At 47.6% G+C, this 16750-nt stretch overlaps 5 protein-coding genes and 1 long non-coding RNA gene across 8 annotated transcripts; 2 read left to right on the top strand and 4 right to left on the bottom strand.

Annotated features, from left to right (window-relative positions):
* Positions 1–183: 183 nt before the first annotated feature.
* On the bottom strand, positions 184–2470 carry LOC110190530 (ATP synthase subunit beta, mitochondrial-like). The gene is made up of 3 exons (XM_020961076.2): positions 2355–2470; positions 1901–2298; positions 184–1796 (listed from the first exon to the last, which is right to left on the bottom strand). Exons 1-3 carry the CDS (start codon positions 2383–2385, stop codon positions 303–305), a joined length of 1923 nt encoding a protein of 640 aa, XP_020816735.2. The 5' UTR covers positions 2386–2470; the 3' UTR covers positions 184–302.
* A 411-nt stretch (positions 2471–2881) lies between these two features.
* On the bottom strand, positions 2882–3332 carry LOC147643519 (uncharacterized). The gene is made up of 2 exons (XR_015271814.1): positions 3223–3332; positions 2882–3151 (listed from the first exon to the last, which is right to left on the bottom strand). It is a non-coding gene; the product is annotated as an uncharacterized LOC147643519 (long non-coding RNA).
* A 777-nt stretch (positions 3333–4109) lies between these two features.
* IleRS-m (Isoleucyl-tRNA synthetase, mitochondrial) lies at positions 4110–7384 on the top strand. The gene is made up of 6 exons (XM_020961266.2): positions 4110–4375; positions 4437–4722; positions 4777–4981; positions 5038–6237; positions 6293–6629; positions 6682–7384. The coding sequence occupies exons 1-6, from the start codon at positions 4211–4213 to the stop codon at positions 7321–7323; spliced, it is 2835 nt and encodes a 944-aa protein (XP_020816925.2). The 5' UTR covers positions 4110–4210; the 3' UTR covers positions 7324–7384.
* Positions 6947–9735, bottom strand: IntS9 (integrator complex subunit 9). The gene is made up of 3 exons (XM_020961267.2): positions 9481–9735; positions 8256–9413; positions 6947–8184 (listed from the first exon to the last, which is right to left on the bottom strand). The coding sequence occupies exons 1-3, from the start codon at positions 9487–9489 to the stop codon at positions 7378–7380; spliced, it is 1974 nt and encodes a 657-aa protein (XP_020816926.1). The 5' UTR covers positions 9490–9735; the 3' UTR covers positions 6947–7377.
* Positions 9736–9790: 55 nt separating this feature from the next.
* On the top strand, positions 9791–10585 carry LOC110190737 (MRN complex-interacting protein). The gene is made up of 2 exons (XM_020961359.2): positions 9791–9893; positions 9952–10585. The coding sequence occupies exons 1-2, from the start codon at positions 9843–9845 to the stop codon at positions 10414–10416; spliced, it is 516 nt and encodes a 171-aa protein (XP_020817018.2). The 5' UTR covers positions 9791–9842; the 3' UTR covers positions 10417–10585.
* On the bottom strand, positions 10530–16547 carry Zn72D (Zinc-finger protein 72D). Of its 3 annotated transcripts, none has more exons than XM_020961168.2 (6): positions 16457–16547; positions 16099–16178; positions 14557–15984; positions 13760–14260; positions 11582–11772; positions 10530–11511 (listed from the first exon to the last, which is right to left on the bottom strand). In XM_020961168.2, exons 3-6 carry the CDS (start codon positions 15974–15976, stop codon positions 10933–10935), a joined length of 2691 nt encoding a protein of 896 aa, XP_020816827.1. In that variant the 5' UTR covers positions 15977–15984; positions 16099–16178; positions 16457–16547; the 3' UTR covers positions 10530–10932. The 3 variants fall into 3 exon arrangements, with proteins under 3 accessions (XP_020816827.1, XP_020816826.1, XP_086689264.1); XM_020961167.2 differs by having other exon boundaries at positions 16310–16532; XM_086833138.1 differs by lacking the exons at positions 10530–11511; positions 11582–11772 and adding an exon at positions 12951–13181 and having other exon boundaries at positions 16310–16532.
* Positions 16548–16750: the final 203 nt, after the last annotated feature.

Raw genomic sequence — 16750 nt, 5'->3', positions numbered from 1 at the left:
AGCAGATTGCAAAAATGGTTTGGAAGAATTGGTTTAGCTGTCTTCTGATAGCTCTGTACATAAAATAAGGCACCTGTTAAAAATCACAGTGCAATTTGTTTGCCTTTTCATGTATCGAGTACCAAAGAGAAGGTCGAAAAGATGGTTTTCCATCTGCGAGGGTTTGCTTAGTTATGGATTAAATTATAATGTAAAAATGGTTGTAATATTTATTAATTAAATATATTAAAATAAGTAATGAGAAAAGCCAATAGTCAACTTATTTGATCATTTCTCAGTTTTCAGGGCTACTATGCATCAAATCACTTGTCCTTTTTGGGAGTGTCTTTGTCATCCTTCTTGTCATCTTTTTTTGCCTCTGCTTTTGGTGGTTTCTCCTTTTCCCCTTCATCCTCCTTTGCCTCTCCCTTCTGTCCTTCATCCGCTTTGGCCTCTCCCTCCTTTCCTTTTTCCGGTTTGGCCTCCTTCTTCTCCCCTCCTGTCTTTCCTTTGGAAGCTGCATCCGGCTGCATGGTGGAGGCCAGTTGAGTTGCCTTGGCCAGAACTTCCTCTGCGTCGCCCACCATGTAGAAGGCTATCTCTGGGATGTCGTCGTACTCTCCGTTCAGAAGCCGCTTGAAGCCATCGATCGTCTTCTCCACCGGCACCAGCTTGCCGGGATGGCCGGTGAAGACCTCGGCCACTTGAAAGGGCTGCGAGAGGAAGCGCTGCATCTTGCGGGCCCTGGCCACCGTCAGCTTGTCATCCTCGGACAACTCGTCCATGCCTAGGATGGCGATAATGTCCTGCAGCGACTTGTAGGCCTGCAGGGTCTTTTGCACGGCCCTGGCAACATTGTAGTGCTCCTCTCCTACGATGTCGGGATCCAGGATGCGCGAGGAGGAGTCCAGGGGATCCACAGCTGGGTAAATGCCCAACTCGGCAATGGGACGCGACAGCACGGTGGTGGCATCCAAGTGAGCGAATGTGGCCGTCGGGGCCGGGTCGCTGAGATCATCGGCGGGCACATAGACGGCCTGAACAGAGGTGATGGAGCCATTGCGGGTGCTGGTAATCCGCTCCTGCATGCTTCCCATGTCGGTACCCAGGGTGGGCTGATAACCCACCGCTGAGGGGATACGGCCAAGTAGGGCAGACACCTCAGAGCCTGCCTGGATAAAGCGGAAGATGTTGTCGATGAAGAGCAGCACATCCTGGCCATCAATGTCACGGAAGTACTCGGCGATGGACAGTCCCGTGAGCACAACTCGGGAACGGGCGCCCGGTGGCTCGTTCATCTGGCCAAAAATCAGCACCACCTTCGAGGAGTCGTCCTCAAGGGAAATTACTTTCGACTCGATCATCTCGTGGTAGAGATCGTTACCCTCGCGGGTGCGTTCTCCTGCACCTACGAACACGGAGTAGCCACCGTGGGATTTGGCCATGTTGTTGATCAGCTCCATGATGAGCACCGTCTTGCCTACTCCGGCACCGCCGAACAAACCGATCTTGCCACCCTTGACATAGGGGGCCAGCAGGTCGATCACCTTGATGCCCGTGACCAGGATCTCTGGGTGGACGGTCAGGTCAACCAGCTCCGGAGCCTCACTGTGGATAAATGAGTACTTATCCGCCTTAATCTCGCCGCGGTCGTCGATAGGATCGCCCACCACGTTGAGGATGCGACCCAGGACGGCGTTACCCACGGGGACACGGATTGGGTAACCCGTGTCTACCACCTTCTGGCCGCGTCGAAGACCCTCCGTGGAGTCCATGGCAACGCAGCGGACCACATTGTTACCCAAGTGGTGGAAAACCTAGTTAAGGAAAGACAACATAATTATTGAAATTTATAATCTGTTATAGAAATAATAGGAAAAGTAATTAAAATTTGGAATACTAATCAAAAAAGGTACCCCACCTCCAGCACCAGACGTCCGACCGGCGCGTCAATCACGTCCATTGCATTCATATTCTCCGGAATGTCGCCCTCGAAGTACACATCGACGACGGGGCCGATGACAGCATGAATGACGCCTTCACGTCCCTTGCCCATCAGTTTCTTGGCTCCGTCACCGGACATCTTTTCGTCTCCACAACTGTCGTTTTCCTCGACAACCTCTTCCTTCCCACAGACATCCTCAGGCTCGAGCTTGCACTCATCACTCGGCTTGTCCTTATCCGTGTCGTCCCACAGCACCAAGGATGCATGAAGGGAGCGGACATGTCCTTGGACAGGGAACTGAGTCAGGCAGCGCTGCAGGCCTCGCACTTGACCACCATTAAGGTGCCCAGTTTTGAGACCGATTCTGGCACATGCTGATATCTCCATCAATTAGATAAAGAAGGAGTAATGGTAAAGGTGAAGGACTTACCTGTGGTCAATCTTCCCCAAGTCACCAACATGTTCACAAAATTTTCTTTTTCCTTAAAAGTTGTTTCACCTGAATATTATGCCTGCTATTGATGACAGCTTCAAGAGACTGATGACAGTCACTAGTCTTTTTGAAAGTACGATTTTTGAGGAGTCACACTTACATAAGTTAAAAGGGTTACTTATTCGAGTTTAGAAAACTTTTAATTTATCCTTGTCATGAGCTAAGAATATTGCCAATTGTGATTCCCAATTTTACATTCCTATATCATTTTCAGTATATAGGGGAACATAGCCCAGTAACGATATTTGATATTATTATTTTGTTGTACTAAAGATAGTAGAGGGAAAGTGAACCAAGAAATTAAACTAATTTCGGAACGCCGAAATCCTTGCATTTTAAATTGGGTTATTAAATTAAAAAGCTTATAAAAAGAAAAACTAACTAAAGCTCATAAAAATAAGATTTTGATTACGTGTAAAATCGTATATAATAGCTTTATATAATATAGATTAAACATATGTATATACATTTGTATTTACATTTATTAATAATTTCTTACATAAAAATAGTACTTAAAAATAAATTATTTAATGATTTTCAATTCGGATTATTCGTATTTCTTATTTAAACATAAATTCAATTTTTGTTTATAGGCAATCAAAACAAACACCGCCTAAGAGCTTCAAGTCCACAAATGTGGATCACATTCCAGGATCTAAATACTTCCCGTGAGAGAGCAGTATGCTCTCCGTGAGAGTTTGGTTTGTTTACATTCAATTTTCAAGGGCAAATATCTAACGGCGAAGTTAAGGCGACGAAAACCATTATAAAGAGAGCATGAAAAATTAATTCTCTTCTCACTCACTCTGTTGTTTGTTGTCCAAACGGCGAAAGCGTTTTCCTCTTCATCTCTCTCTCTCTCTTCCTTGAAATGCACAAAGTATACACTGATAAAAATTCAGGCCAGAGAAAATATGCCTTTTGAACCACAAAAAAAATACAAAATAAATAAACTCCGAAAACGAGACGGAAACTAGCGGGACTTGTTTAAAGCACTGGCACATTTAAGTTTCACTTTCACGTTTATATTCTCTTTATGCCAACAAACAAAATGTAATGCGTACGCCACTCGGCAGTAGATTTTCAGGCGTTCAATTAGGATTTTCGCATGTTGATCTGTTTCTCAACCCTCCGGAGGGCTGGTTTTTCACCAATAGGCGCAGAATCCGCGATTTTTCCGGCCGTTTTCCTATTTTTCGCACATTTTTCTTTAGCGCGTCGCGTTTCCCGGCCGAACAATACAAATGCGATTGAAAAATGCCAAGGAAATGGCGGGATTTATTGGAATATCGGAATGCAGCGTAATAAACGGGAAGAGAGAGTGACACTCTCTTTCAACTCCCTTTCAGTGGCCGATATTGGAATGCCAGCGAATGCTAAGCCAAACCAGGCGATTATTTGAATCCGCAAAATTTTCTACGTAAGTTTTTATTAGATTAATAAGTCTACATATTCAATTTTAAATTATAAAATATTACCATTTTTGCCAATTTAATCGATGTAACTCCTTATAAAATGTTAACAAATTGTGGATGCCGGAGCTGGCCAATAATAATAAAATATGTACATAAAAATACTTAACTACATAAAAATATTATTCAAAATAACAATTCTAATAAATTAAAATATCTGAAATAATAATTTAAAAAAAGTCAATAAAATAATTTGTATTTAAAGTTTACGTGAATTCGTATTTACGATCCACACCGCATACGCTGTGTAAACGGAACTTACGTTCCACACACACTGCCGGCGCTGTTACGTTTACGCTCTTCCTCTTCTTCGGCTGCAAAATGCTCCGAATTTTTAATTTTCGCATTGGAAATCGTTTATATTGTGTGAAAGCGGCTAGGAAAGATGCAAAAAAATATACAGACACCATTAACCTGCCGAGGACAAAGTTTCCCAACCGCCTGACAGCAGCCAAACGTGAGGAACAGGAGCGTCTGGTCTTGGAGGTAAGTTTCTGGTGACTTGCTGCTGAGAAATCTAAAACTTAAAGGTGTCTCTGTCTCGTAGAAGAAGATTGCAGTGTCCTACGAGTACCAGGAGCAGGAACAGCAGCAGGGAGTTGATAAAAGGATACCCACCTTTGTGCTGCACGACGGGCCGCCCTACGCCAATGGCCAACTGCACATGGGCCACGCCGTCAACAAGATCCTGAAGGATGTGACGTTGCGACAGCGAGTGGCCCATGGTCAGCAAGTCAACTACATTCCCGGCTGGGACTGTCACGGTCTGCCCATTGAGCTCAAGGCCACGAGTGCTGCCCCAGGACAAAATGCGCAGGAAATCCGGCAAAAGTGTGAGTTGTTCCCTTGCCTTGCAGCGTCAAATCACTAAAAAATATTTCTTGCAGCCCGCGCCTTTGCTTTGGAGGCGATACAGTCGCAAAAGGATGAGTTCAGCAGCTGGGGAATATTGGCCAACTGGCGCAAGAACGATATCTACATGACCTTCCAGCCGGAGTTTGTAGTTAATCAACTCCAGATGTTCTACGATCTCTACGAAAGGGGTCTTGTCTATCGGGACTTGAAGCCGGTCTATTGGTCACCATCGTCCAGGTAACATCTGCAACACCTGTGATTCGTTAAAGCTGTACTTATCGGTCTTCCATCAGAACAGCACTGGCGGAGGCAGAGCTGGAATATGACCCCAGTCACATAAGTCCCTCGGTATATGTGAGATTTGCACTCAACCCAAACGGACTGGATCTAGATGTCAAATATAAGCGTATATATGCGCTCGTGTGGACTACAACTCCATGGACACTGCCGAGCAATCAAGCGATCTGCTACAATGAGTCCCTAGAGTACGTTTTGGTGAGACTCCAAGATCACAGCACAGACGAGCTATATCTCATGGCTAAAGCTCTTATGGCAGACTTCGAGGCCAGTACGCAGCTTAAATGTGAGGTGATTCAGACTCTTAGTGGCAGCTCCCTAGGCAAGCTCACGTATAAGCATCCGATAGACCAGGAGAAGGCAGATTTACCCTTCTTCGACGCGAGCCATGTGCAGGATAGCAAGGGCACGGGCTTGGTTCACACTGCACCTGCCCATGGGCCAGAGGATTTCCTGGTCAGTCTGGCCAGAAAAATACCCGTCAAGTGCTTGGTGAACAAGGAGGGTATTTACACCAAGGAGGCGCCCAGCTTTCTACGCGGACAATCAGTACTGGATCAAGGGAATCCTTTAGTCCTACAGCACATAGCCAAGGATGTAGTTCACTCCGCCAAGCTGGAGCATTCGTATCCCATTGATTGGCGGACCAAGCAGCCTGTGATTATTCGAGCCAGCGAGCAATGGTTCATCAATACGGAGAAACTAAAGACACCGGCTGCGGAGGCACTGGAGAAAGTTGAGATCTATCCCCGAACGAACGCCGAGGCTAGCAAGAGGGCATTGCTGACGCAGCTGCAAAAACGTCCCTACTGGTGCATCTCCAGACAGCGGGCGTGGGGCGTTCCCATACCCGTTCTCTACAGTCGGGAGAGCGGAAAGGTGGTTATAAATTCCGCTCTGATAGAACATTTCTGCCAGCTGTTGCGTCAAGAGGGTTCCATCGACTTCTGGTGGGTTAAGCCAATAGAGGAACTCGTACCTGCGCATATTGCAACGGAACTAGGCTATGAAGTCAAAGATCTCGTTAAAGGAAGTGATATACTGGACATTTGGTTCGACTCGGGCAGTACATGGTCGGCTGTGCTGAAGAACGATAAAGTGGCAGACCTGTATCTAGAGGGCTATGACCAATTCACCGGATGGTTTCAGTCCTCGCTGCTCATGAGCATAGCTGCTCGAGGATGTGCTCCCTACAAGTAAGATGATATAGTCCTATTGTAGAAACTATCGTTAATTGTCATCTATTGAAAGGGCGCTCTTTGTGCACGGCTTTACAGTGGACGAGAAGGGATACAAAATGTCCAAATCGCTGGGAAATGTCATCTCACCGAAACAGATAACGAAGAAGTACGGCACAGATGCTCTTCGTTGGTGGGTGGCCTCACATGGCACCCAACACATGTCCATAACGGTGAGTGATAAGCTACTACAACAGGCGGCCGAGAATGTGAGCAAAATGCGTGGCACCCTACGTTACCTGAAGGGGGTGATTGGAGAGAAAGGAGCCGACCAGGAGCAGCAACTACTCCCTGATAGGAGCTATCTCAATAGATATTTGCTGAGCCAGTTGGTGGAGTTTGAATCGGAGGTAAGTAGAGTACAATGTGTATGATCTTCCTCTAACGTGAGCTCATTCTCAGGTGGCGAAGCTTTACAACGCCTACGAGTACAATCGCGTGGTGGCCTGCATCCAAAACTTTGTGGCCAACCAGGTATCCGCCGTGTATGTCCATCTGATTAAGGATCGTTTGTACTGCGGCAATGACCAGGAGCTGCTGGCCATTCGCCAGACACTCACACAGTGCTACCGACAGCTGTGCAAGAGCCTGTGGCCTATTGTCCCATTTTTGGTAGAAGAAAGCTGGAGCTACTACGATGTATCTGGAGGTGCTTTTCATGAGCAGAGGGTCGGAGCGAATGCAGAATGGGAGGACAGAAAAGCCACAGAAATTGTACACGCAGCGTTAGATGTAAAACGTCTGATAAATCAACAGGCTGGAGAAGTGAACACCTGGCATTTAGATGTGACCATTAAAGGAAGCAAACTGAAGCTCCTGCAGGAACTCCATCCTGTTCTGGGTGAACCCCTGAGTAATTCCGAGCTGTGCGAGCTACTCCAAGTGGGATCTGTCTGCCTCGAAGAGGCCGATAATAGCGATTTAAGCTTAACTATCACCAATTTACAGACCACACTCTGTCCGCGTTGTCGTCGCTATAGTCTGCATGACGATGAGCAGGAGACCTGCAAGCGTTGCTCTGTGGTAATGGAAGTCAAGAACTAAGCTTTAAATCAGGATGTTGTTTTTTAGGTCTAAGAAATATATATGTTTTTGTTTTTAGAAACTCTGTAAGCACTTCATGATAGTGTCCCGTAGTTTAAGACGTGTTGTGGGCTTTCCGCCGCAGATAATGTGCGTCTCATTATCCTCAAACTTGATCACAGTATCCTCGGCGACCAGATTGAGTGTAAGAGCGCCGCCAGTTCGATCCAACTTGATGTTGGAAAAGCCATCCTGCGCCAGCCGCTTCATTACGGCTTCCACGTCGATGCTGCCGTACTCGTACTTCACGTTCTTCAGTACATCCTCCTTGGTCGGTGCACTGCCGCTGGCACTCGAGCTGGGGTTGTCCTGAGTTCCGCTTTCCGAGCATGGCTGGATGCAGTGCACTTTATCTTTCACCTGCAGAACGCCCGTTAGTGTGGAGAAAGTTACGCCAGCGGCCACTTCGCGCGGCGAAATCTTCTGTGCCAGCTCCGACGTTAAGTAAATGCGATCCAGTTTCCGCTTCAACGGCAATCGTATAATTTCGCCACATTTAAAAGTAATGATCTGCTTATCCGGCTGCTCAATGAAAAGATTCGGCGCCGAGGGATGCGGCTTCGTGTAGGCCTCGGGAATGACCAGGACGTTTGGCTTTAGCTCCTTGATTAGCTTGTTGGCCTGCTGGTAATTCAGCGAGGTGTCGATGGGACAGTAGAAGGCCTTCATGGCCAGTGGCTGGAACGGCGCTAATACCTGCAGATACGGAAAGTCCGGCTCCGTGAATATGATCGAGTTGTTGGGATTATTTCCCCACATTTCAATGAAGTGGACGGCGTCGCCAAAGCGCAGACTCGGGTGACCGCAGAAGACCACGCAGGGCTGTGATTAAAGGTGGAAAATATTGGATTAATAACTATACTGGATCATTCACAAATATATGCAATCCTTACCTGCCGAAAGTCCTTGCTAAAGCCCTCTGAAAAGACATGGTTATAGTGCTTCAGCTTGTTGTTGCGCAGGTAGAAGGCGTGTGGAAAAGGATCGTCCGGTAGGTACACCTTGTTCTGCTTGGCCGAACTAAGCCACTCGGCGAGGATGTTGGAATAGGCCAAAGAGCTGTCAGCCACCGGGGATATGAAGAACATGGGCACGTTGTTGAGACCGGCGTTCTCCAAGTTTTGGGTTAAGCACTCAAAAAGATCGTAAACTACACCCGAGGGATAGCACGGAATCAGAGCGGATCCGTTGTTTCGAATTGTTAGCGCCACATTCATGCAAAGCTCGCCCAGCTTGGTGTCCGGATTAACAGTGGGCGCCTGTGTCAGCCCGGTCATGATAAGGACATCGGCGTGCTTCAGTGCAGACTGATTGATGGGCCGAGGATGTGTGGTCAGCGTGGACGAACCGCTCACATAGCATATCTTCTCGTGGGCCGTACTTAGCACCCAGTTGCTGGAGCCCAGGCAGTAGCCAGAGCTCACTGGGGTGGCGATGAAGGCCCCCAGAATGTCCAGCTTCTCGTCGTAGCCCATAATGGTCACCTTCGAGAGGCTACCCTGGACATCCTTGAGGCTAAAGATGGTGCGCCATTTCTTTGCACGGAACGCCTCGCTCAACGGGCTAGGCAGCAGATGGAGTTTCTCCTTCCACAGGCGTGCGGTGCAGGCCTTGGGCGACACCTCGATGTAGTCGACAAGCTCCTCGAGGAAGAACCGGCCAATCTGCAGCGTTGGCTCCGTGGCATAGACCTTGCCCTTGAATCCAGTGTTCTCCGTGATGTACGGCAGGGCCAGCATATTAAGATAGTTCGAGATAAGTATCACATCTACCTCGCTGAAGTCAAGCATCTTATCCATCGGAAGATTGAACTCCGGCGTCGAGTCCACAAACACCCGGCCACACCACTCCTTCAGCTCACCGTCCATCTGTGGATCGTGGTCCCGGCTAGGTATAAAGTTGGGCAGGTTGGACCATTTCAAAGACTGGACGAAGGGCAGCGGCAGGAAGTTCAGCACCGTCTGCTCCGTCAGGCCGCAGTCAAGCATTATCCTCAGGCCCTTGAACGTAATGATATAACATGGCTTGGCCAAGTCCCCGCTGAGACAATACTGCAAGAGAGTCAAGTCACTTCCGCTGATAAAGGTGCTTCTATAAACCTGGACCTGCATGACTTACCAAACGCATATTTAGAAAACGCCAATCGCTATGATAGCGCTCCTCCGATCAAGTTTGTTTATATTTTGCACCAGGGATGGGCGCGCACGTGAAACCGCCGACATGTTCAATGGCCTAGTTCTTAGCCGGAACTAGTATTTTACTGAAGCTTAATATTTGGAATTTAATCTAATTTTTGATTATGATCAGCAGTATATAGAAGATATATGGGATAAAAATATTTATAGTGTAATGTATAATATTATCATTTTATCTGAAAATTAACTTAGTTTAAACCGACATCTGTGATATATTTAACCAAACGAGGCACGGTCTCACTAACACATCTGCGAGGGTTTTCTGCAATTTAAATCCGTTTTAAAATGTCTCAGCAAATTCGTGTTTTGCAATGCATCCAATGCAAAATGTACCAGGTTCTTGTCTGAAATTATAAATGAAGTTCATGCACTGAATTAATCTGATCCCTTTTAGGTGGACTTGGTGAAAAAGGGCAACAAATGGGAATGCAAAATATGCCGCCAAAAGCAGGATTTTCTGGAAGAGTTCTTTCGAGGATCAGGACCAGAATGCCGCGCTAAGGTGCAACAAATGAACCTGGAGCGTGGGCAACAGGAGGAACGTATGGAGGAAAATCTTTTCTTATCCGCTCAGCATCAGCTGGATCAGCAGGATGGCTCAGTTGAAAAGCAGAAGAACAGTCCCTTAAAGAAAACCAAGAACAAGTGGGCAGATTATGTGGATGAACCCATTGAGGTTACTCAAAAGTCTGCAGTACGCCCTGCGAAAGTAACAGCGGTAAGGGAGAAACTCAGTGATGGAATCTCTATGAACTTTAACAGATCCAAAGGCCTTGCCTCGAAGGCCACAAAGCGTCCGGCTCACAATGAAGCAACTTCTCTCAGTAGCAAGACTTCGAAATGGAGCAATTATTTATAAACGCTTCTTTTCCATAATATACCCCCTTTTTGTTTTGTACTGATTTATAAATTACAAATTGTTCTTAATCATCCAAAGTGTGCGACAAATGCGAACGAAAAATCACCAAAAAATTTATATAGATAATATTTGTTCATTACGGTTTATTAAAATCTTTTTCGTTCTTTTACATGTTTATATTTGTGTGTGGAACGCATGAGGACCAAGGACCAATATGTGTTCACATCTAAATTGGAATACATTGCCTTCCGTTTTTGCACTAATGCTAGAAAAATACAAGTTGTAATGATCGATCCGTTAAATATTGTAAGTTAAAGATTTTATAGATTAATAGGGGCTTCTTCCAAGTGCCACATGTTGAACATGCATAGCTCCCTGACCATGATGAGCCAAAATGGGAGTTGAATACTCTTGCTTGGAGATATACGAGTTAGTTATAGTTAATCGTGAGAGAAATTGTAATATTAGTATAGCCAACTACGTGTAGATGTATAATCTATTGCCTTCGGCGGGCTTTTAGGCGCTTGCGGCACTCCCCCCGGCGGCGTCCTTCTTGGCCACCTTTTCGTCGGAGCCGGTGGTATCGTCCATGTCGTTGCCCTCGGCCTCGCCGCCGGGAGCGCCACCTGCCTTGCCGGATGACCTACGCCGCTTGCGATTAATACGCCACGGACGCATGGGAAACTTCATGGCCGGCAGCTGCTCCATGCCGAGCACCTTGTAAATTTGACGGAAGGCAATGTAACGCAGGAATAACTGTGCCGACACAGTAAGATCCTCGCGTTCCTGTTTGGTTAACTCCAGCAGAGCGTCGGTAGGGTCCTTTTCACATGGATCCAGCAGACCCGGACCGTTAATCAGAAATCCGGAGGACAGGGCCTCCATAATGCGGCGCATACAGTCGCCGGGTGAGATGGGAAAACCAGCCGAAGAGATTACCTTCTCCACCAGCAGTTCCAGCGACCACTGAGGCAGCGCCTGCCAGGAGGCAACGCGCTGGCACAGATCCCTAAGGATGCGAATGACCATCACGCACGACTGCAGGCCGGTGGCCCTGGCCTGGAACCACTTGGCATGACGCAAGTCAGCTAAAGCCTGCAAGTAATATATGATTTTCTTTAGTTCTTCATTACAAGGGGGAAGTTACAAGAGTCTGAATACTTACACGGAGGCACGGCTCACGCGGCAAGGTCTCGTCATCACCCTCGCCAACGTCATTGGCCGAAGCGTCGGAGGGACTGGTGTCACGCAGCAGGGGCGATGTAAGGGTTATCTTTACAGAAACGGCCTCGTCCAGTACAATTACGGCGGCATCGTCGGCGTTGACCTCCACGCGATAGTTGACTGGAACGTCACCTGAAATCGAGGGAGCAAAGCAAAGGAGGAAAATGTCAGAGGACGCGTATTCGAAGGGGGCAAACATCGAAAAATTCTTAGATTCGATTTGACTTGGATAAAGAGACAAACATTGTGAGTGAAGCAAAAATTCCAGTGTGGGCCCGAAAAGTACAAATAGTGATTGGCAAACATTCGGATCAAATGGACTTGATTGATGCACGTATGGATTAGCACGACTAATGTTTGTTTCTTCCCACGATCCACGTATCCGCTCCTCGGTTCCCAGCAAACAGGAGACGAGGATCATCGTTCGTTTGACTTGCGTGCTGGGATCGGGATCTCTAGCCGTTCACTCGGTAGGTTGGGTTACGTAAACGGGATTGCAAGCTCGACGAAAGCCAGGAGTCGAAACTCATCGGCATCTACGCTCGTTGCAATTCCATTTAGAAGGGGTAAGCCTCCTGCCCAAACCGTACCGAGTTACTGAATTTGGACTTTGGATTACTTTTGATTATTCTGAATTGAACGGAATTATTTTTTAGATTCTTGATTATATTTTCTTGTTGGTTGGTTAGTTTTACTTGCAAAAAACATTGAGCGAAATTTATGGGTTGCTTGCGGGAGACGTTGGCCATTGCCTTGCCTTTGTCAGCTTTCGCTCAAATTTCGATCGCAATTTTTTCATGATTTTACTTCTTATTTCGATTGACAATCAAGCTTGATACACACAACTTGGCCGGTTGGACACATATATATGTATACGACATTACAGAGTATAGATATACATATTTGCTTGGGTTTCGAGTAATAGATGAGGCGGCGCATATCGGCGCTGCAATTTTGGCTCAAGCAATTTGCATTGTTTTTCCCAAAAGTATGTGTGTGGATCAATCGCATTGCTTCTTGGCGTGTGGTTGTGTTTTGTTCAACTTCTTGGCCATGTCAAAGGACTTTATTTACACAAAGTTTCATCCGGAGACGAGTAGGAATTGAAAGGATGCTTGAACCGTAGAACAGCGAGGCAAACGAGCGCTAAACTTTGTATAAATATATTCCTTTGGTACGAATGAATTGCAGTTGGTTAAGTTTGATTGTTTGTCATCGAGGCCACGAGAGACCACACCACTCTAGACTGATGACTGGAGGCTGGACTGTGGCATTGCATCCGAGTCCGAGACCGTCCGCCCGCTTGTTACCGTGACGAGATCCGTTTCTGGTGGTGGTTGTGCATGTGGAGTGGAGCAGAAGAACGGAGCAGCAGCAGCCGAGCGGGAGGAGTAGGCAGCAAACGAGCAACCTTGGGAGGGCTGAGCTATAGCTAGCTACAGACGGCTATAACGACTGAACGACACACTCTAGACTCTAGGACTCTCGCGAGCTTCTAGGCTAAGGCTCGAGGCTCGAAACTTATCCTGCAGAGAGAAAAGCTGAAAACGGCAAATACGTTACGATTTTATTCGCTATTAGTTGGCTATGTTGGCTGGGGGCGTTGGGCGCGGTTTGGCGGGAGTGGCAATCTCAGAGGTCCACCGCAACAACAGGGCTCAACAGTTGTAGTTGTCCTACGTACTATGTACAATTACTTTGCATTTTTTTTAAACTTAATTTACTTTTTTTTTGTTGACTTTTTCCACACAAATTGCCCGTCGTCGTGATCGTGTAATGAATTGCGAATTGCGAACGGATCCATTGCCATGTGCACCGGGCAGCTGGCATCTTAGCACTCCGAAGTGTTTTCGTTATATATATTTAACTAGTTCAAGCCGCTCTTCCAGTTGGCCAAATTCACCTGCGCTGCTAGCCACAGAGTGAAATTGGCCAAGCTAAGTACGTATTTGTAATATAACTTTTTTGCGATTAATTCTTGATTAAGTTTTTGGCTTTTTGCCGCATTTGTCACTCAAGCCATTTCTCTGGAAAAAGTTTTGTTTTGTTTTTCTGTTCCTCTCAAATAGGACAACCGAAATGTTGTTTAAGAATATAAGTAATCAAGGACTACACTTACCTGCCACCTCCTTCAGTTTATCGGGCAGCACATTAGCTACACGCTGCAGAAGACCAGCTGTCGGCTTCTCAGCACAGAGCACAACCAGCTCGACGGCATTGTCACCGTGTAGGAGCAGGCCCTTGGCCAAGTAGCCCACGCGCATCACTCCCTTGAGGATGCGTACCACATTGCCGCCGTTATCGGCATCCTTGTGGAACGAGAAGATCTGGTTGTCACGTCCATCCTTCTCCGATGGCTTATCGCTCTTATCCTTCTTGGCAGCCGCACCCGCATCGTTCGGCTGCTCGGCCAGGGCGTCCGAGACCAGTTTGAGAGCACGCTCAGTGTGCGAGACGATACGCTGGATAGTCTGCAGCTCCTCCTCCTTGGGATAGATCTCGGCGTGACGCGCAATGGCGTGGCGATCATCGGTGCTTTCGGGACGACGGACATTGCCACCGGGCATCATGCCAAAGTGCGGTGGCGGTCCATTGCCCATGCGTCCAAAGCGCTGGGCGCCTGCAAAAATAAATATTGTATGTGCATAAGAATAATGTATATACATGATATATGATTGGTTTATAGGTCATGATCTGAATTACGAATTCATACTTTAATGGGAATATTAAATAATAATTGACAAAGATACCTCAAGTTTTGTTTAGCACTACATAATGATATAAAGCAAGTACTTATCTATTTTACTACCTTGGAAAATACTCAATCAATCTTAATATGTGAATAAAATGAACATAGATATTTATTCCATGGACTTGGACTTCTATTTACTCAAACCTTATCTAATGCGAACTCACCTCCAAAGCTGCGCGACATCCAGTTATTGTAGTCATACTCCTCGTTGTACTGACGATTACGCTGCTCGTCCCAGTAGTTGCCGCCATCATGGTCCTCACCACCGCGGTGGCCCGACATCATCGCCCGCTGAGCACGAGCCTCGGCCAGGCGACGCTGGCGAGGTGTTGGTTTGAAATCAACCACCAGATCGGGCTGTACCTTGCGCTTGTACTGCAAGCGGTGACGACGCCCCTTCATGTGCATCTCTTTGGCATTGGGGTCGTTGAACTTGCAGTCGCAGAGCTTGCAGTTGAAGCTCAAAATCTTACCCTCCTCGTCCTTGACCTCTTCGATATACTCGCCGCCCACCGGCTTAATGTTATCTGAGTTCTCACCCAGCGAATCGTCCAGATTGTCATCTAGGTCATCTGGTGAATTACCCTCGTTGGCGCCGCCCTCAGTCTTAATGCCAGCTCCAGTTGCACCTGCTCCGGCTGCCCCAGCAGCGGCTGGCACAAAGTTAATCTTGCCCATTTTTTTTGGCTCCTCCGAGGGAATGGGTTTGCCTAGCTTCTGATGCAGCTTCACTACCTTCTGATGTTTGGCGCCGCGAACGTGGGCCGCATATGCATCGGTGCCTGTGCAGGTGACGTCGCACAGTTCGCAGTGGTAGTTGTTTCCACGGTTCTGGGTGGTGCTTGTTGCACTGGCCGACATCTTGAGCGAGGCCTCGCGCTTCTTGTGCTTCTGGCCCTCCAAATGTTCGCGATAGGTCTGCGGACCAGCGCATGAGATCTTGCACACCTCGCAGTAGTGCAGCTGCTGTGGGCGTGGTGGCGCCTTAGGTCGCATGCCGCGAAGAGCGGGTGCACCCGGAATGGTGGGTCCCATCTTGCGCTGATACCAACTATTTGGCCCGCCGTTCGGCTTCTGCGGTCCGCCTTGGTGCTGCTGGGCCACGTACATGCTGGCCGCGTTATACAGGGCAGTGTCGTAGCCGTAGTTGTTGCCACCCGAAGGAGCGGAGTTTTGAGGCTTTGGCCCGCCATTGGACTTGTCCATCTTGCCCTTAACCGGGTTCTTAACTGGCGGAGCCGAGTAGTGCGTCTTGCTGACTGCGGCTGCCGAGCCCGGGGCGTTGTAGCTGGCCGGCGACTGCTGGTAGAATGTCTTGGTGGCGTCGTACGACTGAATGGCGTTGCGGTAGTCACCGCCACCGCCGTAGCCACCGTAACCGCCCGCCCCTGGCCCTGAGGAGGCGCCAGCGCCACCGCCAGGACCCCCGGCCGCTGCATAGCCACCCTGGCCGGCAGCCACAGCAGCGTTTTGGTAAGCCGCCGCGTTCGCGTAGGTGGCGTTGGTTACCGCCGGGTACGAGACCTGTCCCGTGTTGTACTGGGTGCCGCCGTAGTTAAACCCGGCGTAGTTGTTGTTCGCCATTCTGGTAGCTGTAATTACGGAAATCGAATTTGTTGCCAATCTGTTTGTGGTGATGAACCCCTTCTCATTTCCCCACCCTACCACCAAAGACATGCTAGTTCAATGTGATGTGTGTTACTTACATTCGCTATTCGGCTGTCAATATTTATGCGGATTTATTCAGGAATTTATATGTGCTTTCCGGGTAATAGCCTGTTTATAGCTGTAATGTCAAAGTGGACTTAGTCACGTCATGTCAATGGAGAGGAGCCGCCGCCGCCGACCGCAGCCCAAGTAAATCAAAGGCAAGGAGACGGAGCGCCCCCTCCACTTTTTCATTCGTTTTCTGCTTACGGCTATTGATTTTTTCCGGCCAACTTCAGACGCACTTTTCGCGTGTGTAGCAGACATGCAAGCGAGGGCCGGCGGGGAACCCTTTCGGAGCTAAACTTTTTCCACAAGCAGCACACAGTTTAAGCACGTTATTGCAATTTTAATTACCTGATTTTGGTTGGCTTGCTGAGAAAATCGTCGATAGCTCTAGCCGGCGAGCTGCGAAAACTGATATCGATGTTTTCGCGCTACTGGTCACACTTGAATCGATTACAAATTAATAAAAGGGTTGAGCCGTCGATACATCGATACACGAATATGATTATTGCATATTAAGTTTAATTTAAGTTTAATTAAAAAAAATACATAAGTAAGTAAAAAAGTCATTAATTATATTTCGAATGGTTTTGTGTGTTATTATTTATTGGCTTAATAAATTGGAAGACTAAAATAATAGTTTAG

The sequence above is a fragment of the Drosophila serrata genome, unplaced genomic scaffold (assembly GCF_035046125.1).
Source record: "Drosophila serrata isolate PLE 108 unplaced genomic scaffold, ASM3504612v1 contig_272, whole genome shotgun sequence".
Taxonomy (NCBI): domain Eukaryota; kingdom Metazoa; phylum Arthropoda; class Insecta; order Diptera; family Drosophilidae; genus Drosophila; species Drosophila serrata.
Note: the sequence above shows the minus strand (reverse complement) of the source record. Positions and strands in the feature narration are given on the sequence as shown.

Coding starts and splice junctions, on each gene's coding strand:
- Zn72D (XM_020961168.2), bottom strand. CDS start 15,976: ATGGCGAACAACAACTACGCCGGGTTTAACTACGGCGGCACCCAGTAC. Junction 11,773..13,759: donor TAAACTGAAGGAGGTGGCAG/GTAAGTGTAGTC, acceptor CCTCGATTTCAG/GTGACGTTCCAGTCAACTAT. Junction 11,512..11,581: donor CGCGTGAGCCGTGCCTCCGT/GTAAGTATTCAG, acceptor TATTACTTGCAG/GCTTTAGCTGACTTGCGTCA.
- LOC110190737 (XM_020961359.2), top strand. CDS start 9,843: ATGTCTCAGCAAATTCGTGTTTTGCAATGCATCCAATGCAAAATGTAC. Junction 9,894..9,951: donor TCCAATGCAAAATGTACCAG/GTTCTTGTCTGA, acceptor GATCCCTTTTAG/GTGGACTTGGTGAAAAAGGG.
- IleRS-m (XM_020961266.2), top strand. CDS start 4,211: ATGCTCCGAATTTTTAATTTTCGCATTGGAAATCGTTTATATTGTGTG. Junction 4,376..4,436: donor AGGAGCGTCTGGTCTTGGAG/GTAAGTTTCTGG, acceptor TCTGTCTCGTAG/AAGAAGATTGCAGTGTCCTA. Junction 4,723..4,776: donor GCAGGAAATCCGGCAAAAGT/GTGAGTTGTTCC, acceptor TATTTCTTGCAG/CCCGCGCCTTTGCTTTGGAG.
- LOC110190530 (XM_020961076.2), bottom strand. CDS start 2,385: ATGTTGGTGACTTGGGGAAGATTGACCACAG. Junction 2,299..2,354: donor TTGGGGAAGATTGACCACAG/GTAAGTCCTTCA, acceptor TGGAGATATCAG/CATGTGCCAGAATCGGTCTC. Junction 1,797..1,900: donor TCGGACGTCTGGTGCTGGAG/GTGGGGTACCTT, acceptor TTCCTTAACTAG/GTTTTCCACCACTTGGGTAA.
- IntS9 (XM_020961267.2), bottom strand. Junction 8,185..8,255: donor TTAGCAAGGACTTTCGGCAG/GTAAGGATTGCA, acceptor CTTTAATCACAG/CCCTGCGTGGTCTTCTGCGG.